The sequence below is a fragment of the Coturnix japonica genome, chromosome 1 (assembly GCF_001577835.2).
Source record: "Coturnix japonica isolate 7356 chromosome 1, Coturnix japonica 2.1, whole genome shotgun sequence".
NCBI lineage: Eukaryota > Metazoa > Chordata > Aves > Galliformes > Phasianidae > Coturnix > Coturnix japonica.
In genome coordinates, this window is record NC_029516.1 from 166,103,837 (window position 1) to 166,128,715 (window position 24,879).

The 24,879-nt window shown below is 43.3% G+C and overlaps 1 protein-coding gene across 4 annotated transcripts; it reads left to right on the forward strand.

Annotated features, from left to right (window-relative positions):
* The first annotated feature begins 11,426 nt into the window (after nt 1-11,426).
* Nucleotides 11,427-24,459, forward strand: LOC107308445 (transmembrane 4 L6 family member 1-like). 4 transcript variants are annotated; one of them, XM_015852342.2, is made up of 7 exons: nt 11,427-11,552; nt 11,841-11,934; nt 13,688-13,868; nt 16,886-16,951; nt 21,345-21,490; nt 22,262-22,448; nt 22,953-24,459. In XM_015852342.2, exons 3-7 carry the CDS (start codon nt 13,698-13,700, stop codon nt 22,971-22,973), a joined length of 591 nt encoding a protein of 196 aa, XP_015707828.1. In that variant the 5' UTR covers nt 11,427-11,552; nt 11,841-11,934; nt 13,688-13,697; the 3' UTR covers nt 22,974-24,459. The 4 variants fall into 4 exon arrangements, with proteins under 4 accessions (XP_015707828.1, XP_015707830.1, XP_015707829.1 ...); XM_015852344.2 differs by having other exon boundaries at nt 13,691-13,868; XM_015852343.2 differs by lacking the exon at nt 11,841-11,934 and having other exon boundaries at nt 13,691-13,868.
* The last annotated feature ends 420 nt before the right edge of the window (nt 24,460-24,879 follow it).

The window sequence follows — 24,879 nt, forward strand, 5'->3', positions numbered from 1 at the left end:
GTCACACAGCTGTCAAACATGCAGCAATGGTGGGACCAGCAGCCACCTGCTGGCAATGGAGCAGGGAAAAGGCTGAGATGATACTTGTAGGTAGGTAGATCCCACTGTGGTCTTTGCACAGGGCCTAGGACCATGCAGCTCCTGCAGTGAGAGCCTGCTTTGCTCAGTGTAGCTGTCCTGAGTCCAGAGAAACTCTGAGACTTGTGTTCTACTCTCTTGCACTTGAGATTACAGAATTGGGTGCCTGTTATGCAAATGTTTATTGCCATGGCATAGTAAGGTTTTACATTTGAATAGGACATACCTTTAGAAGTTAACATGCACTTAGAATGAGATTGCAGTTCAGTTGCTTAAATTGACAATTTGCATGGCTTTGTAGATATTTAATGACCAGATACAGGGCAAATTTCATTCAGACATATATAACCTGCTATTTGTTTGTCTTTTTGTAACTGAGGAGTTCTGTTATGTGTTTAACAGAAGTCTATGGATGTGGACTCACAGAATTCAAAGTACTTTGAGCTAATGGGGAAGAGGAAGTGTCTAATTCTGAGCTGGCACGTGATGACAGTACAGTCATATAAATAGAGTTATGTCCTAGTTTTTCTATTGCTTCTCATACCTGGGATTGGGTCCTGGCTGCTCGTTGCCAGAAAAATCACTCAAAGTCCAAATAGAAAGTTAACTTCCTTGTCTTGTACTGTAAAATTTATTTGTGTAACAGGAATAATGTATAGACACCAACATCCTATATCAGAAACGTGTTGTAAGTCTGGTAAACGCCTTAGCTTGGCTTCAGTATTTACTAGATCTGGCACTCTGTATACCCTTTGCATCCACATATTAACACTTAATTACCTTGTCACATCATTAAAACCAGGCACATTCACATTCCGGAGAGGTGCTGCGGAGGTGAGTCAGAAAAAGATGAAAGAATAGCTGTTTCGTCCTTGCATCAGGAATATTTCTGGGAAGTTCCCCTCTGGCAGTGAGGTTATAGGATCAAGTCTGTCCCTTTGTTTAGGATCTTTTCAGCAGCAGGGTTGGACACTGGCTCCTCTGAGACTTTCTGTCCTTCTGAAGGCTAAAATTAGTGCATGACTGGGGTTTGAAGTTTTGTAATGAGGAGCAATATTTGTAGGTCTGAAGGGCGAATATCTTGAGTACCATTTTGTGCATGAGCCCTGAAACATGACCAAGGAAAGTGGAACTTTCTTTTGAAGTACATCAGGAATTATTGCAATAATTAATCTACTAAAACCCAGACTTGTGCTACCTAATGATAATAAATTAACTAGAATACCTCAGTTAACCTCATGATGGACATGAGGTCAATGAAGGGAGATTTGGGATATGCTAATCTACCTTGACTAGCCTTTAGTTCCTTCATGTTAGCTGCCATGAATTCAGAGATGAGCACTTGATTTAAATTACCTTCTACTAAAAGTCGGCTTGTATTCTCCACTGAGCTGATGAGATGCTGCTGAAGCAGATTAGCTCTCCAGTTCCCTTAGCTTCTTCCTGAGAGCAATACAGCTCCCATTCCTAAACGCTCATTCCTGGTCCATCTGCTGTGTAAGTTTAGGTTCTGTGCTGCAGTTCAGGTTGGGGGATGGTCCACCAGATAAGACTGTCCTCAGCTGGTATTGCCACCAAGCCCAGAGCTGTGCCTATAGCTATCCCAAGGAGCAACCTGTAGTAAAGCTGGAAACTGAGTTACACCCTCCCAAATTTCACACTACTCTTTTAACCAAGCCATCCTTCCCCTCCCTCTGTTTTTTCTCACTCCCCAGCCATTAATGCATTAAATGCAAGAACCTCACACTGGCATAAAGCGCTTTCACTCACACTTTCTACTTGTTTTCTGAATCGCAGCAGTAGTAAGCAGAAGGTAAGGATCACTTCATAGATCTGGATAGTCACACAAGCTGTATTTGAATAAGTTGAATCTTTTGAGTTCATACTGGTAGGCTGGCAGTCTGAAAAACCACCTTATCTCTATGGCTTCCACCATTTCTTCTTGCGGTTCTGGTTGTGACTTTCTTGACAGTTGTCCAGATACCACTACTGCAAAATAATTTCCTGCACGCATCTCTGTGCAGACAACCTCCTTGCACAGCAGCTACTTTGGTACATTAGAATTTGCAGACAAACCTTGAGCCAAGGTACGACATGTAGAGAGGGCTCCTGCTATGTCAGAACGAGATTGCAGATACTTTATTTTCCATCATGTGCTTGAACCAAATCCTACATCTGCTACACTGAGGATGTAGGGAGATTCCAAAGCTGATTTTAGACTGGAAAAACTGATACTATGTTGGACAAAAAGTGACTTAAATTCAAAGATTGTTAACAGGTGCTATATTAGGAAGAAAGACCTTTAACACCACATAAAAGGAGGTACTAGTTTGACGAGATTATAATAAATTGCCAAATAGCCTGGGCAAGTGAAACACGTTCTGCTTTAAAAACCATTAAAGAACAGCTAAGAAAAAAAGAAGTTTTGATGCTAATTAAGAGAAGCTTCTTATGTATGGTAACTCATGTAACATCTGCACTGTTAAAACAAGGCTAATACCTCGACAGAACTTCAAGGCACACTATTTATGAGTTTTTATAGTGATGCCCATTGTAGCACCTAACACCCAACAAACATGAAAGAGCTTAACTTTACGTCATCACTGTGGGGCAGAGCGTGCTTACTAACCCTATTAAACAAATGAGGAAAGAGGAAGGTTAGGTAACTTCCAGGTATTCATGAGGAAAGGCAGCCATGTCTTCTGGCTCCCAGTGGGATCAGCAACCCTCCCGCCCTCCCTCTCTGTGTGAAGACAATGGAGATGGAGTTCTTATTGGACTTTTCCTCTTCACAGGAACAATATTTGCACTGTGAAATCCTTTCACACTCACCTTTGCTGCCAGCTTGTAGGAATACCGTCATCAAAGAGTCTTGTCTGTCCCCTGAGCAGTTGTTCTGCCTGCCCACTCTCCTCCATCTGCTCCATGGGCACCATGGGCCCCACTTCATCTCACCTCATGGCATTGACCTACTTACTCTAGAGAGAAGAGCATCTTTTGTTTTCCTCTTATGAGATCATTGCCCCATTTTCTCTCTGGGTAAATATAGGAATTGTGGTGAGAACCCCTGGCACTGGAAAACTAACCCAGGCTATTTGATGTCGATAGCACAGAGAACAGTACTGAACACTGTGGGGGGTAAAAACAAGAAAGAAGTGATGCCATTGTGTCTACACAAATAGCTTCCAAATTATTCCCTGCTGTAGACTCACCTCTGTCTGAAAAAGCCATCCCCAAGAGTGGTGCAGATCCCCCAATGCCCAGCAGGCTTTCTCCACATTCTTTGAAGTCTGCTGATTGAATATGGGGGTGATTTGCATGGTGGAGTAACTAACAGAAGTTACCTGTTGTCCTGACATCTCCTTCCATCCAGTCCCTCCATCTGAAAATAGCAAGTGGGGAAAATGTCATGACCCTGTGAAGGTCTGGATAACTGCCCACAAGGAGGTGATTTATGGGATCTGTATGTGACTTCCAGCACTTGTAAAATCTTTCATTTATGTCTACATAATGCAATAAAGACCAGCCCTGTTGCTCTTCACTGACTCTAGTTCTTTCTATTTAAAGAAGCCTGCACTACAACTGGAGTGCCATGACACAGAGTGAAAACCTTTCAGGCCCGGCATTAAAAAGGCAAAGGCACAGTATGTGGGAAAAAACAACAATCCTTTCCCTTCCACCAACCAAATTACTCCTCTGAGTAACACAACAGCACTTGAGTGATCACCTTGAAGATTTTGCTGTGGTCTTCCAAAACATCATTTGCCTTTGTTTTGACATCAAAAGCTAATATTAAATCTTACATAGTTCCTTCTGAAGGTTTCTTTTCTGCCCAGCTCTTACTCAGTCTCTCCTTTCCTCTGCCAGGGATGATGTGGTACAAGAGAGACATGCAGGAGGCAAGGAGAACATGGGTTAAGACCCTGATGTTGAGTCAGAGCTCCTGTCATCCTTGCAAGTAAAGGCTTGTGCACGTTGTGGAAGGGATGCAGCCTGGTAAGCCCTCACTGTGTACACAGGACTGAGTAAATTTGCCATCTCATTTGCAGATCCTTCTCTGGAAGGGTTGTTAAGTGAAAGACAGGTGTGCCTTTGCAACTGTGGCTGCCCCAGGCTGTTGGAGTGCTTCTGCAATGGACTTCACTTCTGTTTCTGAAGCTGGGAATAACTCAAAGTCACCTCAGCTCTGCCTACTCCTGCTGATGCTGACAGGTGGAGCCCTGTCCTCTCCCCCATCAGGTTAGTGTTTCACATGGGCATCTTCATGAATCACAGTGCCGAAGAAGCCTCCTCCAGCCCCTGCAGGTCCTATGGCAGATCACGCGTGTCCACAGGCTGTATGCTTTGGAAATATAAAGTAGACATCAAAACCCAAATTTGAGTGCTTGAGAAAACAGCCTGAGACTCAGAAGTGCTGAGCAACCTTCCCCAGTGGAGGAGGCCTGGTTTTAGCTGACTAACTGTAAGCATTCAGTTAGCCTTCACTTCTCTGTGCGCTCATCTGCAAAGTCGAGATCATTATATCTGACTCCTTCTCCAGGTATTTGGAAGCTAATTTAGTTAATGCTTGTTAAGCACTTTAAGGTCTTCAGATGAAAGGAGCCGCAGATAGGCAAAGCACTGCTACTACTATTAATTATTTCTATTGTGCAAGTAGACATGAAAGCAACAAGGGTGGTGATTACTTGCTTCCTTTACAAGTGGCAAGACACAGAGCAAATACACAGACAGAGACTCTCCCTGCCCTGCAGCGCTCCTAATCTCACCAGCCAGATAAACCAGACAAAGGGCAGGGAAAGGAGCACCAGCCCAGGGAAAGGAGGTGCATGCAGTGACTTACTGCACGCGTATTTTTGGCAACAGCTGCTTTTAAAATGTGCCCTGTTAGCCAAAAAAGGACGATATTGCCTTTCTAGGGTATTGAAAGTCGTAAGTCAGGCTCTCAAGAACAATAAAATCTTCTATTTTTTTCTCAAGAGGAAGCAAATCTACTTCTAATTTTTGAGCAAATCAGGTTTTTTCTCTGCAGCCGGGAAGTGAAAACGTTTCAGACACAAAGAAATAGTGACATTTTCAATATGAAAGTTTCAGTTTGGAAACATGAGGCACATTACCAGCAGAACCGGGTCACTGCCAACCAGCTGCTGGATGTGTGGGTGCTGGATGGCAGATTGTCCTCCCTCCCACGTGCCCAGTGAGTCCATCACTTCTCTTGGATGGACAGGGAGGCTGTGACAATTAGCTCTCTGTGGTGATAAGACTGCAGTGATTTGTGCATTTATCTAATGCCTAATTGCAGAGCAATACCAAGTATGTCGCAGTTGAAACCTCTCACGTGTAGCTGCAAAAGGACTCAGTGGGAAGCAGAGCCAGTGGTGCTGTGGGATGGGGATGCTGTGGGGTGGGGTGTGCTGATGCAAACCATCACAGCTTTCCTTCAGAGCAAGAGGGTCATGGAGGCAAAGCTTGGGCAGAGGGGGCACCAGTTGGCACCTGCCTGCTTCTCCTCCTGCAGGGATGGCTTCTGCTTATATGTGGAAGGAGGTTGTAGCTGTATCCACCATGTATGGGATGAATCCAGCCACCTCCAAACTCCTAATGAAATGGCATCAAGCTTCCTCTGACTGCTGTGTGAACCCAAGTGGTTCTCCTGTTTGCTTTATCCCAAGTAAAGGCACCCAGTTCGTTTGATACCAGTTGGTGAACAGACAACATCAGATACATTCTTTTTTGTGAGCTAACCATGTGAGGAGGATGCCTGAAGCCAGCACCAGACATGAGCTGTTATAAAATAGTTCTGCAAGGAATCCCAGCGTCTTTCATAACCAGTGCTTATAAGGAAGTGGCAGCAATGTATCTGGAAGGTCATAGGTAGATGTACCCTTACCTCATAACAGCCATGCACCATAATGCAAACATCATAAGGAGATGAAAATAGCTTTAAAAAGCTGAACCAGCTGTCCCCCATGCACTACTTCAGCTTTCCTGAATTACATCCTTTGGCTTGCACTAGGCTCCATCTAACAAACACTGATGATGCATTTCTTGGCCAGATAAGATTCAGGCCCAAAACCTGAGGGGGGGAAAGGGTGAGATGTAAATCCTTGGAGAAAGCCCTCCGGGTTTTCATTCTTTAAATGTATGTGGGTTCATCTTTCATTGAGCTCTTTTACGACCCTGTCTCCACCCAATATCCTCCCACTCTGGATTCTTTCCCAGTCTCTGCAGACCTGCCATCATGGCAGGGTCAAATCACATCCTGCCCTTAGCTCAGCTTTGGCCCACACCCAAATAAAAAGAGCTAAGAAATGAAATCAGTGTATGCCATACTCTTTGTTCATCTTATTAAAGTCTTCTTCATGCTGGCTGTGGTTTAGCAGCAGGACTAAACCATGGACTTGGGACCAAAACCCACGGCAGCACAGAACCTCATCTATGGACATGACAAGGTGATGGGCACAAAGGGCAGTGCAGCTGCTTCTGAGCCACATGGTGCTGTCTTCTCTCTCTGATATATCACAGTCCTTCCTAGAACCACACAGCCACAGAATCTCTGGATTCACCTGGTCCAAGACTCTCCTACAGCAGGGCCACCTGGAGAAGGCTGCTCAGAACCATATCCAGCCATCTTTAGGGATGGAGAAGATATACCTCTAAGGATGAGGAGATGATGTGTGAATACATTGAGACAGGTAGGCCACACAATTTCAGAAGGGGCCTGTAATTATGTCTACTTTCAGCACCAGATTTTAGACAACAAAAAAGGTACCTACAGTTTACCTTCTACCTTCAGCCTCCAGAAAACTCCTGAAACTGCCTTCCAGTTGTGACAGAAATAGAAATGTCTAATTGGCTTGAAAATGGAGATTGCTTCATTTCTCTGGAAGTTCAGTGATGCATTTGTGTGCGCAAGCAGAAAATCACATTCAGAAACCAAACGCTTTGGAAAGTATTGCCCTAATTGCCTTGGGCCGTTCTGTTGCAGGAAGTATGTAAAGAGGTAAAATATCCTTCTGCCACTCTATAGGCTCATACTTACAACTCCAGGGGCAGAAGAGTTGCACTGTACTCTCTCCAACCAGCTGTAAAAAACCAAACAGATCTCTGGACACGAAGAGCAGATGCATTTCCAAAGGCTCACCCATTTTTTCCTACATGTATATATATCTCCAATACAAAGAAAGTAAGCAGTAAGCAGATATGCTGGCAAACAGTAATTCTGCCTAGAAACCTGGCCTTGTTTACCTGTTTGAAACATCACATCACAGTTATACCAGCACAATCAGGACTGATTTTCTTTTGGGTTTTTTTTTGGTATCAAACCAGATGGGGACACTGAAGGCAGGACAGTACCCTCAGAATAACAAGACACTGAGTGATCACTCTCAGCCTACAGCCTCTCTGCTCCAGCTGCCATTCCAAGTGCCTCAGCCTCTGGCTAGGTTTTCAGTTTCCCCAATCAAGTCAAAGGTTTCTCCATCTGACCTGAAACATCATCCTGAGCTACAGATACCTTCCTGATAGAGTCAAACAGCCTTCAAGCACAATCAGTAATTTTTAACAAAACACAGATTTCACAGAATCATAGAATAAATTGGGTGGGAAGGGACCCCAAGGATCATCAATTTCCAACTCCCCTGCCACGTGCAGGGTTGCCAAATACTAGATCAAGTACTAGATCAGATTGCCCAGGGCCCCATCCAGCCTGATCATGAATACCTCCAGGGATGGGGCTTCCACAACCTCTCTGGGCAGCCTGTTCATCACCTCACCAATCAGTAAAAAACTTCCCCCTGATATCACATCTAAATCTCCAGTCCTTTAGTTTAAAACCATTCCCCCTCTTCCTATCGCTGTCTACCCATGTAAAAAGTTGATTTCCGTCATGTTTATAAACTCCCTTTAAATACTGGAAGGCTGCAATGAGGTCTCCCTGCAGCCCTCTCTTTTCCAGGCTCAACAAGGCCAGATCCTTCAGCCTGTCTTCACAGGGGAGGTGCTCCAGCCCTCTGATCATTTTTGTGGCCCTCCTCTGGGCCCTCTCCAACAGCTCCATGTCTTTCCTGTGTTGGATGCCTCAGACCTGGACTCAGTACTGGAGCTGGGTCTTCATGAGGGCAGAGTAGAGGGGCACATTCACCTCCCTTGCCCTGCTGACCTCCCCTCTTCTGATGGAACCCAGGATATCATTGACTTTCCAACATTTTCTGTAACATATTCCCGGTGTTTACTCCTCATTAGTGACCGCTTTTTGGGAGAAAGGTCAAGTTAGGAAGAGAGGAGAGGAATCAGTGATGTTTCTCCCATTTAATCAGGTTATCAGTGGTATTTCCAATGGATCCTGCTTTTAGCTCATAATTCACCTGCACTGAGCACAGACTGGGACAAACCCCAGTGAGAAAATGCGGAGGTCGGTGAGAAATGCCTCTCAGCCAAAACCATAAAGTAGTGTTGCATGAAACCAGCAGAATGAAAGCACAAACCTCTAATTATTTTAATATTGGAGAGCGACGTTGTTGCTTGGTGTGAGGTGCACAAACAACCCCTGTCCACAGGTCACGGTTCACTGGCTTTTCAGAAAACAGGGGAGCTGGCACCATGATTTCCCTGGACAAAACAGCTGGGTAACAAAATAAAACGAGCTTTGGGATAGAACCAACAAGCGTATATCTACACAAGAGGTGGGTAATTGCTTTGCTGGGTGGTCTTTACCAGATGTTACTTTATTACTGTTGCCCCCAGCCCAGCATACAGGAGATCCTGTGCAGAGCATTGACTGTGCAAACCTGGGGTGCTCTGGGCACAGAGACTGATAAGGAAAATCTCCTTTTCCTTCAATGTGTCATGGAAAGCAGCAACGACAGATCATTTGTGCCCTGGTTCCTAACAGGAATACATTGAACTGAGTGGAGCATCACTGTGCACCTGGGATAACTCTTTGACTTCACTTGGAATTTGTACTCAAATAAATACCAGCAGAGCTGCCTGACTGCTTTTTACACAGAGTATCAACAACAGAAAGAGCATTTTCTGATTAGTGCTGCAGCTGCTCTCCAAGTGGGACACATCTATTAATAGAGTCAGTGGGCTGTCAGATGTGCCCTTCAGAAACACACGCAGCAGCAGATCTTCAGTTTCTAACTCACACACTGCACCACCCAGGGAAGTTGTAATGCTGGATCTGTTCTCATTCCTAGCTTGATGAACAGGTGTTTTTGCATATTTACATCTCTCCATCTTCTATTACATGAAACTGGAAAATTAATAAAGAGTTTATGGCTAAAAAGAGAGAAATGAAAGGAGGACCAGAGCTCATGCACAGTAAGTCAATATAATCAGGAGGCATTGATCAGTGGAACACAGAATGCTTTCATTGCCTTCAAAGTCAATACTGCAGTGGGAAAAATAGATGTACACAATTGTAAACACTCAGCCACAAAGCACTTCACAGACAGCGTTCGGTTCTTATGAATATTTTATGGGTTTTGGCGTTTTGGTTTGAGTTTTGTTAGTTTGTTTTTCCACTTCTCTAGTCTATCACTTCAGAAATGTTAAACGTTTAAGAAAAAGCAGGCAAGAGACAAGCCAAGCTAAGCTCTCTGATGCTAATACAGCCTTCACTTTGCTGACTGAAAACACAGGATTAAACGTGTTAAATCTGTGCTCTGTCTCATTCTGTGCTGCTCTTCTTATTTCAGTGGAAAAATCTTCAGCAGACATAAAATAGGCCTGCTCCTATACTTGTAATGCCTTTCCCTTTGAGGTCATAGGGAAAGGGCAGAACAGGAGCTAGATTTCTGTGTTTTAAGCTAGACAGAGATTGTTCAATACTCATCAAAGACTGAAAACAGATCTTAATCAGTAACCTGCAAATCTCTGCATCAGTACAAAAGACAGCAACTGTCTGTAGATAATGGAAAAGCACAGAACCAGTACAATATTTGTTCTGCTCTTTATTAAACTATTAAATGTTCCGTGGCAAATGACTCTGAGAGATACCTGAGATTAAGAGACACAGTTTAGTCCAGGTATCAAGCCACATTGATGCCATAAATAAAGACAGGATGTGGAAAGTGAAGGGAAGAAGTTTCCAAAGGTCAGCAAAGGAACATAGAGAGAACACAGTTTCGATGAGAAAGTGCAGAGGTGAACCTTGCACACCATCCCAGAGGTCTATGAACTGGGCAAAATAAGAGATACATAGAATCCAAGCCACAGATACTGACCCCAAATGAGATCTTCAGGTAGGTGAGAATAGGAAAGACAGCATCGTAGAGATATTGTAAGAGTCTACCAAAACTCCAGGCAACCAGGATATGAGGTTTAAGAGGCATCCAGATGGTTTTTGAGTATCTCCATAGAACAAAAGGAGACTCCATAACCTCTCTGGGAAATCTGTCCCAGAGCTCCATCATTCATACCATAAAGAAGTTCTTCTGCATGCTAGTATGTATCATCCTATGCTCAAGTTTTAGGCCACCGTTCCTTGTCCTGTTGCTACACACCACTGAGAAGAGCCTGACCTCATCCGTTTCCTCTCATGGGAAATGCTCCAGGCCCTTCATTATCTCTGTGGCTCTCTGTGGATCCCTTCTAGGAGATCCCTGTCTTTTTTGAACTGGGGAGCCCAGAATAAGCATTTGAACAATCCTGCAGTAGTTTCTTAAATAGTTTGAGAGACTTTCTTTTTTCCTTGAAAGAGTTTCTTCATCAGGAATATAGGTAGGCTAGGATGATGTGTACCTTACAGATACCTAAAGATGGTGAGATGGGAGATGGTGAGATGGTGAGATGGATTCCACCCAAAATGACCCAAAAGTGAAACTTTTTCCAAAGATGAGCATGGGCTACTTACACAAGAAAACTGGTGAGGCAGAGTGTGTGGATATTCATGAAAACTCAGTTTCTTCCTTGAAAGAGTATTATCTGCACAAGAGCTATCAATCCACCTTCCCCTTTGAGCTGAAAGCATTGTGTTTTGGAGTAAAGCCAATGCCAAGTTTTAACAGATGGAAGCCTGTTGTGTATAAGATAACTCTGCACCAACTGCTGGACATCACTGCGCCATTGTCCTGTGCTTTGACCACATTTTCTGCAGCGCAGAGTGTGCTCCCCTTTGTGCTTTTTCACCTCTCCTCCCCTCTTCATATTCTCACAGCTGAAATGGTTGTGGCAGCACAGAGGGCTCCACCGATCCCAAATTTGTGTCCTGGGGCACCAAGGCATTGACCACTGGAACACTGCCCTCAAATAATCAATTGGATAGGGTGGCACGCAAACATTGCGCTGGCCAACCAGCGACAAGTTGGGGTATTTCCTCACTCTCTGGAGAGTAACCACTATTTGTTTAATAGAGGTCACCACCTGAAAACGTTGCTGTGCTCTCTTGGGCTGCCACACTCCAGGAAAGAGGAGCTGGAAAGCTGGACACCGGCTGTGGGAAGTTCTGGGGCCTGGAGGCCATTTTGGTTCTGGTAAGCACAGATGTTTGCCTTCTTCTGTTTGTGTTATGAAGAAAAACCTTCTAGAACCCTAGCTAACAATTAGAAGCTCACTCTTGCTGCCTTGCCTAACAAAGCTGCAGACAGACATTGCTTTTGTTTGCTGAATTAATAAAGCATTTTGAGTGCTTCTGGCAATCCAGAGTGTTTTCCTAAGCCATAATAACATAGCCGTATCATCTGGTGTGCACAGGTAGAACAGCTGCATTGATTCTAGGAGGCTGTCATTAGATCTGGTAATTGTGGCAATTCTCCTTTCAGCAGGAAGTGTTGTTGAGATAGGTCAGGGCTGGAACCCTCCCAGAACAAATCTGCACTCTTCCAAATGAAGCGACGTTGTGCTCCTGTGCACCAGGTGAGAAGCAGGCCCTGCGGCTACGTGCGAAAGATGCTCCCCAACAAGTCCCAGATAAATGGGAGAAGGGAAGGCTGTGCCTGTGCTTGCTTGCTTCTCTCTGTGAGGGAGCAGATGAGGTTGGGTGAATGTATGGAAAAGCAAATGTGGGAACAAAGTGGGAAAGCGGGCAGGAAAAAGTCAGCATAAAAATGCACTGAGTATTTGGAGAAAGACAGTTAAAATATCCAATGTTTATTCCATCCCCTTCCTGCTTCATTCTTCCTTTGCACATTGTCTGTTTGGTTAGATTTTTACCTTTTCAAGCCAGTTGGGTTTTTTAATCCAGATGCTTGCAAAATGCCTTGCCCAAATTTGAGCATTACATAAAGAACAGGTAATGACCATAAACCAAGAAACACATCTGTTAAATGTTCCTTTCTGAAACAATTTAATGCTGGATAACTCGTTTTAAAGCTGGATTAAAATACATTATGTGATTATGAAGTACTTAGAAGATAATGTAGATAAGCAGAATGCTCTTATTAAATTCATAGTCATAGAGACCAATTTTTTTTTACTGTAGAAATTCAAACTCAGAAGTCTCTGGCAGTCTCAAAGACCTTGCAGCAATATCTTGCATCCCTCCAAATCAGAAGTCTGTCCTCATGCCTTACCTCATTTCTTCACTGTCTTCATTCTGTCAATGAAGCTGGGTTCAGTACGCCTCTGGTTTTCTCAAATATGTTCCTGCTCTCTCCCATTTGGGCCTTTTGCTTGGGAACACAACCCAGACTGATTTATGTACTCCCAGTCATCAAAAGTAGTGGTCATAGCTCCATGCTTGAGGCTTTTCAAGGCTGAGCCACACAAAGCTAGTGCCAATGCAGACACCTAGTGTTGGTGGCAGCCCTGGTTTCAGCAGGAGGCTGGGGTGGAGACCAGCACAGATCTCTTCCAAGCAAAGCCTCATCTATGATGATACTTTGATTGCAAAAGGTGATTCTTTGAGTTTAAAAGAAAAAGTGTTGACTGCTGTAAAATGTTAAGCTTTGGTTTTACACATTAAGGAAGATCTCTGAAAATGAGGTGGGATGGCTCTCCGATCTACCATATGTACAGCCACAGAACTAGATGTGCTTACAGTTTTACTGGATACTTTATCGTGGGTGCTAAGCAACCCCATAACCTGTAGCGTGTCACCCATGAAAGTCTGTCCACCTCTTGCTGTCATTGTAATTTTGACTGAAATGAACCCATAGAAACATAGAATGGCTTGGGTTGGAAGGGACTCCAAGAACCATCAAATTCCAACCCTCTGCCTGTGGCAGGGCCACCAACCTCCAGGTCTGATACTAGACCATGTCATCAGGTACCACACCATCTCATCTTCTACACAAGGCCTAAGCCCCACCAGAAAATCTACCAGGTAGGGCATCCATTTGTGTGGCAACAGTGGTGTTCTTGATGTTCCCAATGGTCAGGCAATCATTCATTTACAACTGAAATGTAACCCTCCATTCATTTCATACCAACATCTGTTTATTCCTGTCAGTTTTAAATAAATCCATTTAAACAATCCAGTTTGGAATAATTCCATTTTAAATAAAGGCTCTGGAGAGAAAAGGCTTTGAATTACAATATTATGCATGTCATTCTTAACTAGAACATTTATTGTTTCCCATCTGACTCCTCTTTCACTGAGAAGGAAAACTGCTGAAATCCTGTGCCTCCAGTGCAGCAGTAACCCAAACCTTACTACATCTTTCCTCAGCAGAGCCACCATGTGCACAGGAAAGTGTTCAAGGTGCATTGGGATCACCCTGTTCCCGCTGGCTGCATGTGCTATCGTCTCCAACATCCTCCTGTATTTCCCCAATGGACAAGTTCTGCAGCTCAGTGAGATAACCGATCTGGTGTGGTTTTTCCAAGGCATTCTGGGAGCTGGAATACTGGTAAGAGAAGTGTTCCTTCTGTTTGTGTTTCGTAGAACTTCTGTTAATGTAACAAAAGTCATGGCAACTCCTTTTCAGAAACATCTGAGTCGGTTAATTGGGAAGGTAGGGTATGGAGCTGAGAAAGTGCATTCGAGACTCAGAAAGTCCCCAGTTCCTGAAATACAGTGATTTCCTGAAATAAACATCAGCTTTTCCAGGTCATGAGTAAGACTGCCTTTCCACTGTGAAGAACAGTGATGTAGGTGATCATGCCTTTGCAGTCAAAGCATAGATGAGGTCTTAAGCTCAGCCAGAGGTGGTGAGCTTTCGCCTTGAATACAACCCTTTCTTATTCCTCTCACTGATTTTATTCTCACAGAACCTATCTAAAAATATTAAGGACAAAACTGAAATGTGTTTTGATAGGTGTTCATTAGTGACCCAGCCACCACTGTGTAAATGCGGAGCTGAAAAGGACTTGAACCCCAAATGCCTCCCATGCTCCTCCATACTTGGCTCCTCTTGGATTTGGTCTGGTTTGTGTGTGGTGTTCTGTGACCAGTTCTCCATTCCATGACTCAGAAAAAATCTGAATATCCATAACCAGAAGGGGACCTATTTGGGAATACTGATATTTCCAGTTCATTAGAAGCCTATTCTGTGCGTGTTCTTTCAGTTATCCACTCAGGTGCAGACAAAAAGCTGAGCATGCCTATGACAAGCAGTGGCTGTTATGCAGCCTGGACAGATGGTAAATTGGTGCAGAGAAGGCTACTTGCACATCAGAAAACCAAATGCTTAGAAATAATTAAATTACAAAGAAGTAAATCTTATTTAGTCAGGCCGTGATCCAGCTACCACTTAAGTCTATAGAAAACTACAATGGATGTGGCTCAGACTTAGACTTATATTTCCCCCCGCAGAAATGTGGTATAAGATCATTCAATAAACTTCTCCCCATCAGCAGCTTACCTGCTTCGTCTTCTAGCTGCCACTTGGGCATATTACTCACACTGAGTCTGAATGTAAGAAATGAGTGCGTGGAAGGAAGCTTAAAGGACGAACTACATGAGAGACTGGTGGAAAACTGGTATCACTGCAAGCCCAGGAGTCATTGGCGTTCAATGAAAGGAAAGGCAAATGTCAAGCATGAAAGCATCACAAGCTCATTCAAAACGTGCTTTCTTTTAAGGCTGCCACAGAGGCTTTCCTGTGGCCAGCACTGCATACTTTAAAGATGAGGACAGCAAAGAGAGAGGGGAGGAAGCATTTGCATTGGCCTTCAAAACACAGACACCAGCAGTAGGAGTAATTATCAATCCACAAATACTGCCACTGAGTGTACATGTTTTCCAGAAGAGAGTATGAGAAATGCCCACAGGTGGAGTGGGAAAGAAAACACTCATTGGCTCCATCTTCCAGGTGCTGGAAGCGTGGAAAAATGGCATCTGGCTTCTGGGCCATACAGAGAAGTAATGCAGAGGGCAAGAATACACCATGAATGGAGCCTGGGCAGTATCCTAACTCCACAATAAGACAGACTGGGCTGCACATATCTCCCCAATGAAAATATACTTGCCTCCAACTGGAAATCGACCCACTGATGGATACCCAGGTTACCAGCACACTCCTCAACTGAGCAGCCACTCCCGCCCTTTCCTTCTCCTCCTGTTGCTTCTCTAATCAGAATTCACATTACATGAAAACCTCCCCATTTACTTATTTCCAAAGGTTAGGTTATAAAGAAATTAAGATTCTCTCCATGTGCCAAAGTAACATCCTCCTTGATGGGAAGCTTGTGTAGTGCTTACACCTTAGATGAGAAACCTTTGATGAAGAGACAGTTCTGAAGGGAAGGGAGCTCTCATTCAATGGATAGAAGTTCTAGCTCCACCTGAAAGCCAGATGGCAATGCACTGGGACTGCCTTGGGGGCCACTTGTGTTTAAGAGTTTCTGTTTTCAGGAAGAGGTCTTTTAATCTCACTCCTCTACCCTTGTAAGACTCCCAATTGTGGTTGAACAACCACTGCAGGTGCTGGAGGCTATCCTTGAGGGGAACACAAAATGCAACCAGGAGTAAATTCATAAAGAAATGTTTTGGGGCTACAAGTCTAAGGAGGTTTTGTAAGACTGTCCTGCACAGTCTTAAATGGATATTCACACTATACACATAAATCCCCTGGACTTCATTCACCATGGACATTCTGCTCCTCATCTCCTCTATGGGACAACATCTCATCTTGCTGATTTTGTATCTTTTTCTTTTTAAAATATTTTTCCCCCTCCTCCTTTCATTAACTTTACAGAGACGATTTCCTACTTTGTAAGATACTGTTTTCTTACACAGCTCTGTGAAATGCATGCAATAACAGTGGTGGGCAGATGCAAAGCAGCAGGAGCGCTTTGGCTGCACAGCTGGACTGATAAAAAGCTTTCTTGCCTTCAAGCTACCAAACTAAATGCAGCCTTTCCTATCTCCAGAGCACCTGTGTAAGTGGCATTACATCCTGAGATACAGATGGTTGACCACAACCTGCTTCCTAGGCCCATCCATTGGAGCAGTCCCAGCTTGGGCCAGGGAGAAAGACTGACTGAACAGTGCAGCCTTCCTAGCACTTAAATGGGAGGTAGAGAATGGAGATTCAAATTCGAGATCAGCAAAAGGCAAAATACTTGGCCTCCTACCTCCATTGCTCCAGCAGCAAACCCTAATAGTGGAGCAGGAGGAAATCTTTCAAGAGCAGAAATTGTGTTTTATCAGAATGAAACCAAACGATCTCCTAAAAATAAGCAGTATAGCTTCAGATAGCTTCAGCAGACAGAATTACTGTGCTAGAAGCGTGCCAGACAACTGTAATGTCACTCTTCTTCCTTAGCTACTTCCAGCAAGCACAAGCATCTCAACTGCTGTAACTCACAGAGAAGAGCCAGAAGGTAGTTTGCATTTGAGGAACATGAAGCTTCAACTCCTATACTTTAAAAGCCACCCAAGCAGAAGGACTGTGTGCCAATTCAACTTGTGCTTTTCTCGCAGGTTATTTTGCCAGCATTCATGATGCTGGGAGCAGGCGGAGCAGGATGTTGCGCTAACAGATGTGGGGTAAGTAGATGTGTTGAAACGGTGCTATGGGGTTTGCACAATAGCTCTGAAATGGCTGCTCAGCAGGTGGAAACGTAAAATAACAAACCGTCACACCACCATCAGCAGCCAAGTCAGGGAAATGCAGAAGAAGAGCCTGATTTGCAGCGTCTCTAGCTGAGACTAAGAGCTCATTTAGCTAACAAGAATGTAATGATATTGCAGACACTGATATGAGGGGAATTGTACTCAGCCCAGGCAGGTACTGGGGCATTTAGCCACAGCACTGAGGGTAAGGGAAGCAAAGATACTTCACCTCACCCTGCAGAAAGTAATGCGTATCTCCAGCTTCCTCCAGCTTGAAGTGATGGTTCACTTTCCTCTAAACTCCTTCATGGCAATTTGTTTCCCCATAGATTTATCCCTGCTAATCTCTGTATGGGTGGGTAGGGTACCTGCTAACAGCCTGAGCTTCTATGGCTGGTACTTAGGAACCAGCACTGCTTCCCAAGGGCTGGTTGCCATGGGAGGCTCTGACCCATACCATACAATTGCCCAAGGGCTTGTACATGAGAGGTGCAAATACAATTTGGGCTCTCTGTCATCAGACAAAGGCCAGAGAGACTTTTTCTCTTGATAATTAAGAATATTATAAAGCAACATTTAATACAGACATCTCCATTAACTTTCATGCCCAGGGCACAAAAGTCAAATGTCCCAGGACAGGCTGTGTTTCTCCCTCAGCCCATTGACCCTGGTGATATCACAGTGCTGCCAGTAGCCCACACCTGCAGACTCCACGTGCTCCTCTGCTCACCACCATCTTCCTTTTGATGTCTGAGATATCCCAGCTATGTCCCTTGGTGGCCAGGAATCCTTTCTGTACTTTCCCAGCACTGATAGGTAATGGACAAACTGTGAGTCACCAGGCTCTGGAGAGCAGAGGAGCTCTGGGACTGGTTCAAACACACACAGTGGCAGTTCTGGGAGGATCTGAAATGAGGTCCACAGGTCTTGGTGGTTTGTCCACCATGTTCTACCCATTGGCAGAGAAATAACCCTCACTGGAGCTACTCAGGCATCACTGAGGTCCAAGGATAGTTTCTGCTTGTACCTTAGATGTAAAATGGTCATTTAGACACAGTGCTCAGTATTGCTTTTCAAAGAAAAAGAAAAATAGCTAGAGAACCCATAGTGCCTGGAATTATTACTCAATCAGAACATCACTGGTTTCCTCAGGGTTGAGACTCTGTCCTAGGATAATCTGTGCAATTCCTAGTTTAATAGCTCCAAACTTCATCACATTATTTCCATGCTAAGTATCAACAACAATGCTAAGAATAATTACTATATTTCTCATCGTTTTATTCATCTTTTGTGTTCTCCGGTTCATAGTGATTATGTGCTGCGTTGAGTAATTTTTTTTCATTAATCCATTTCAAATTGTTGCTGGCCAACACATCTAGATGGCTTCTTGTTCTTGCATTATGAAGTAACAGGTGGAAAGTAACAGATGTAGAAAGCTTCAGTGTGCTGCAGCTTAGCATGTACACCACCGAAAGCATTAGCAGCACTGGCCAGCAAGTAAAGAAGCCCCCTGAAAAACATTTTATGTCACTGCTTCAGCAAACATACTCCAGCGTGTCCCAGTACACCTTAGCAGTTACTAGTAGAATGAGAATAGCTTTAACAGCTTTCCAGACCAACTAACTTGTATAATAATGATATCCAGATAGCCAGATAGTCTATTAATTCCTGAAAAACAAACAAAAGCAAACAAACACAGAAACAGAAAAACAGGGCAAAAAGGAGCGATGCAGAGCAGTTCCAGCTGGGACAGAAGAAACTTCACCAAAGAGGCTGGTGCAAATACACAAAGAATGAATGCTACAAGTCTTAGAATCATAGAATCACAAGGTTGGAAAGGACCTACAAGATCATCTGGTCCAGCCATCCTCCCTTTACCATACCTACAGAAAAGCACTAAATTATATCTCCTAGCTCCCTATCCAGACTTTGTTAGCTCAGCACAGACAAAGTATGTGAAGAATAAGGCATTGAAGCAGTAGAAGATAGCAAAATCGGTCAGCAAAGTCAGCAAAAATGATAGCAAAGTATTTCCAAAAGGGAGAGGTCAGGCCAACACCATGAGAAAATAATCATGTCTACTAACTCAGGTATCCCAGCTTAGACTTCATACTGCAACTGAAAACCAAATGAGGAAATTATATATATGCATAATAAAAGTGATAAGTAAAAACAGTATAACAAGGGTAAATGCTGAACTGCTGAGATGATTAGATAGTTAATAAAACTGGATTTCCATGGAATATGCAACAAGCCTGTAGAACAATCTCCAGAACCATAGAATTAGTGGGGAGCTGTGTCTAGTAATCGCCAAGAAGAGCCAGTTCAACAGCTACACTGAAACAACAACTGCAGCTGAGTCCCTTTCAGTGACAAGTAAACATTTGGCTATATGAACATAGGCACAGTAAAAGAATAACACGAAATGAAGCCAAGCATGCAGCCAAGAGATTTCAAGGGAGAAAATCCTGTGTCAAAGAACAATCACAAAAGCCAGCACCAACAGGTACTACTAGTACTACTTGTACTAACCACTGTGAAACAGTAGTAGCATTTGTCTTTTTTTAATCAGCACTGTCAATGGGTCTGTTGTGCTGAGATAAAAGAAATCATAATCATAACTGAAATCCTTTGACCAGGATGTAGAACTCAAAGATGAAGTAAATGAGAAAACAGACAGGGAGAAATGGTTCAGCTTAGGTAGGAGTTTCAGACACGGTATCATTCACTCACCGTCATTGTGAAGCGCAGCTGGTGACCTTATTATGAGAGACAAGGCATCAGCTACAATCCGGGCACTGCTTTGATCCAGGACAATACCAGACTACCTACGTTTTGCTGACCTTAACGCTCCACTAAGACACAACTCAGCCAATGTGCAGATAAAGACAAGAGTGTCCAGCTTGGAAAAATCAGTCAGAATTGTGAATCAGTGTGATGAAATAAGTTTCCCAAGATACCCCAGCAACTCGCAATGCAGGTGGGTTGGACTAGTGGGTTGCCTGTCCCAGATGCAATGCTAGTAGCGCCTACCTAAGTATCTTATTCCAATTTACAGAGAGCAATACATCCCAAACATTAGTGGAAAACTGCCCCTGAACAAAGGGAACAGTTCTGTGGCGGTAAAGAAACACAGAATATCCCAAGCTGGAAGGGACCCACAAGGATCACTGAGTCCAACTCCTGGCTCCAAACTGAACTGCCCAAAACCACTATGTATGTGAGTGCTGTCTAAAAGGTGTATTCTCACTCCAAAGGAATATGACAGCTGATAGAGAAAATAAAGAGTATATTATAAACAAAATGTATTTTGAAAACATGATTAGCATTTGTTAAAATTCCTTCTACTAAGATTCTGAAATTACATAATGTCTTATTGTTTGGAAATCTTGGCACCTGATGTACTACTGGTTGACATAAGATCTGAAAGATGAATTTGAAATTAAATAGATTTTTATGTAGTTAATGATTAAAACCATCATTACATTGAGAAGTGTTAAGTCTCAATTTATGCCGGTTTTTGACTTAATTCAAAGAGAGCATGGCAGTAAATTGAGAAAATACCTTATAAGGGGTACCCAGAATACTATCATAGAAACACAGAACGGATTGGGTTAGAAGAGACCTTAAAGCTCACTCAGGGAACCTGTTCTGGGCTGGCTGCCCCCCACCAGCTCCTGCTGCCCAGGGCCCCATTTAACCTGGCTTTGAGCACCTCCAGGGATGGGGCACCACCACTCCCTGGGCAGCCTGTTCATTTGAGGCCACCATTGATTCATTGCCACATGAAGCAGAATTTTCAACATGAGTGGTGGTTACCACAATTCAAACTATTGCAACATGAAGGAAAGCACCAATAAGAAAGACTCTGTTACGTTTCTCATCAATTGGCAAAAATTACTAATGCATACTTCACTGTTTTCATACCTGGTTGAGAAATTGCTTGCTTCAGTTGGTTCAAGGGCTGAGACAGGTGCTCTGGGAGAATCGTTTGGAATGACAATGTATATGAAATGGACCACATCATATCACAGTTTCATTTATGGCTTTTGGAAAGTAAACTCATCAGATTTATAACAATAAAATGAAGAATGATTAAATCTCTGGTCTTATCTACTTTTAGAAGTAAAACACATACAATCTGAAACCCTTTAATATCTAGGATTGCTGAACTAGTTAGAAGTCAACTATCTTTTATTCCACAGATACCATCCTATGACTTTTATCATATAGTAGGAAACAGATAGCTCCCTTCCCATTCACTGTAAGCTTTCCATGATATTCAGTGCCTGTGTGTGTGTGATACTGAAGGTCTTTTCCCTTTCAGATGCTGCTGTCAGTGCTTCTGGCTCTGCTGGGGTTTGCAGGAGGAGTGTACTGTGCAGTCCTCTCCTCAATGGGGCTGATTGGGGGCCCTCTGTGTGACACAGGTGATGGAGAATACCTCTATCCTTTCAGAAACAACACTCTAGAGTGAGTATGATTTATAGGCTCCTCTCAGTTTGTGTTCTCTGATTTCACTGTTCTTCTTTTCATAGAAAACTTATTTTAAGTGAATAGCTGGTCGACACTGTCTACACCCAAACTCATGTTCCTCTGAGCCAGCATGTTCCAGCTGCTCATCCCTTTGGCCAAGAGCTTACCTATAGGCAAAGTGTCTATGTTTCTGCCATTGTGCTTGTCAGCAACCCCTTGTGCATGTCGCACCATGCCTTCAAAAGGCTGCTGAGCGATGAGCTGTGACTATCATCAGAGTCAAGAGGAAGTATTTGATAATTACGCCATATTAATCTGTTAAATCAACATGAATTGAGTCTTCTCTGCCTGCTTCTGAAAAGTAAAGCAAAAATATTCTTTGATCCTTTAAGGGCAAACTTGGCAACCACACTCTTCAAGCCAGACCTAGAGATGATGGATGGGCTGAGATACCTCAGCAGAAAAGGAGAATATGGAGAAATATTTTAAAGCCATTAGATACTTCTCCCCTTAGGTTTTAGCACTGCTGTGAGCACGCAGAAAAGCGTGGGTATAGTCATTAATTGCACCTCTGCAAAGGGAATCCTAAAGAGAATCACCAGATTTACCAGTTGAAGTATAATCTGAGACTCCCTTTACACACCCTGCAAACAAATTCAAGAAATATAAAGCCAGAAAATGCAAAGCTGTTCTGTAATGGCATACAGGTGAAAGCATTCTCAAATTCTTACTTATTAATGCATTGGCAATTGTTCTTCTTTATAACAGATACAATTATTTGTTCAACCAGACAACATGGAATATTTGCAAAGAACCTGAAAACATCATCCTTTGGAACATTGTCCTTTTCTCTATTCTCCTGGCCATTGGTGTGATTGAAGCAATTCTTTGCTTAATTCAAGTCACCAATGGACTCATTGGCTTCGTGTGTGGCACATGTATGAGGAGAAGAAAGGTTGGTATGCAGTAAAATAACAGAGAGCTTTACATTCTTACCACTTCTTTAATGGTAATGGTACGTAAAGAGAGAGAGATGCACAACCCCTGACTGAATGCCTCTGTAAAGAGGAGGCAGTTCAGATGCATTTGCACATTATTAGTCTCCATCTCAGTGCAGACTCTGATAACTCAGCTCTCATATATTTCATAATAGCTGAGAAGTTTGATGCTTCCCATTCTCCACTGCATACTCAGTTGCGCTTTTATGCTCCTGCTCAAGAAGTCTTTTGGGTGAAGCGTAATGGCCCTCCAAAATGTGCAAATGGGAAAGATAAGAAATAGAGGAATTTTTTATTGGTAGTAAAAATGTCATTTTACAAACCTGTAGAAAACTTCTTTGCAGTTTCGCTTATCATTTCTGCTTCCTTTCCAATCTTACTTTCATTGCACAAGATGCTTGCAGTAAGTCTGATATCCCTCTGGAATATTAATTAACCATCTGTCATTCATTGCTTTCCAGACAAACATTTCAGGAATGTGAACCACATGCAGGGGGTATCAAGACATGCCTTGAGCTGCAAAGTCACATGTTACAAAAATAACGCATTGTGCTGTATTTATGGGGGGAAACAAAGAAACCAGCAAATGTTCAGCAGTGTCAGGGGGGTAAAACTGATCTTTTAAATGAAGAAATCATGGTTGAAAATGGATACGTCATTTACATCTGAGACTTTGGATTTTCATCTCTGTAAATACTCCTGCTGAAACTCAGGTAGTGCCAAAAACACAAATCTGTCTGGTCTGGTCTGCTATGTTTATGTATAACCTGAGGTCCCCAAATGGAAGCTCACCATTTGTCCTCTTGTGTTCATGAGAAACCAAATCACTGACAATGTGTGCATTTATCAGCTGCACAAAACAGGATGTAAATAGCTCTGCTTGGATGTAAATAGCTTCCTGTCTCCCCCAGACTTACCTTGAGCTCACACGTATCTTCCTCTTACCTTGCTACCCAGGATCCCAGTTTTACTTTAGGATCTACAGAGAATATATTGAGCTGCACCCACAGCACTGCAGAGTCAAATGAAACACACAGACTTCAGCATCCTTCAGCCACTCTGGATACAAATCCCTTTCTTGTTTGCTATCTTTCTGTCACCAAAGCCCAATTCTTCAGGAGCATCTGATACATACAGTAGCCCCAGAAGAGCATTTTGGTCAATGTAGACCATAGATTTTGGAGCAAGAGTTTAACTAAGTGCAAAGGAGAACCTCAGCATCAATTTTGCCCTCACAAGATTGTGTAGAAGCCTCACTAAATTCCGCACAGCTTTGTAGGGCTGTTCTAGAATAGATCACATGCACGAGCAATTAACTGCTGAAGAAAAACATTAAATCAATAAGGCGAGTAATTACACACAGCTCAGTAACAAATCAGAGATATAATCTGAAAGGCAGCAAATTGCATAAGTCTTAGTGTTACAGCAACAGTAATCCCAAGGAGGATCTGCGCAATTCTCCATCATCATTCACAGTCAAACCCATCATGCCAAAGCCCATGACTGGCAAGTTTCAGAATCCCCATCGCGTCGCTGACTTCCTCAAAGGCTAATTCTTGGCCATGCCTCTGACTTCCTTGAGTCAGGCAAGCTGTAAGAACATTGTTATCCATCCTGAATGCAAGTAGAGAGCTATGAAAACCTTCTTTGCACACCCAGACCTTCCACACACACACACGGCCATACGTGCCATCCTCTAATGCAGCACATGAACCCGCTGCAAAAGCTGGTGAAGGAAATGTCAGTTGTGCTAAGAAGAGGAGCACACAGACACTTCCTTAACGTATAACTTCACCCCTGAAAGCAAGGAGCCTGGCCTATGAAGCTTAAAATATCTGTTGTAAAGTGAGTTTAAGGCTTGTTGAGGTTTGCCAGTGTGACATAGGTGCATCCAAACTTGCGAAGTTGGCCTAAAATTTGATGTGCACTGTGAGCAGCAAAGCCTGGACAATACTGCCATAAAAAAAAGACATCAATTGATTCAACTGAGAGGGAAGTCAAGGAGGCAGCCAGATGGATGCTCAGCATGTAGTCAGATTGGGAGGGAGAATCAATGAGAACTTCACAGCCCTTAAACATTAGCCCTGCCCTCATCCTTTAAGTTTTGTCTCCCTGTTTCTTATCTGAACACTAGAGCCAGTTTGGGCTGCACCAGCACCACTACAAGGAAAGATATCCAACTGTATGTAGCATCCCACAGAAAGGTAAATGTACTGCTGCCACCTGTTTGTTCCCAGCTGTCCTGCCCCAGGGATGCTGGGTGTTGTGTCTGTATACTAATGGGAACACCTCTGTAATCACTGGTTTCACTGATATATGTAAATATTAAATATTGTTATTCAAAAATTGTGTTCTGCTTTGATTCGTGTGACCTCAGTGTCTCATGGC

Coding starts and splice junctions, on each gene's coding strand:
- LOC107308445 (XM_015852342.2), top strand. CDS start 13,698: ATGTGCACAGGAAAGTGTTCAAGGTGCATTGGGATCACCCTGTTCCCG. Junction 16,952..21,344: donor GTTGCGCTAACAGATGTGGG/GTAAGTAGATGT, acceptor TTTCCCTTTCAG/ATGCTGCTGTCAGTGCTTCT. Junction 21,491..22,261: donor TTCAGAAACAACACTCTAGA/GTGAGTATGATT, acceptor TCTTTATAACAG/ATACAATTATTTGTTCAACC.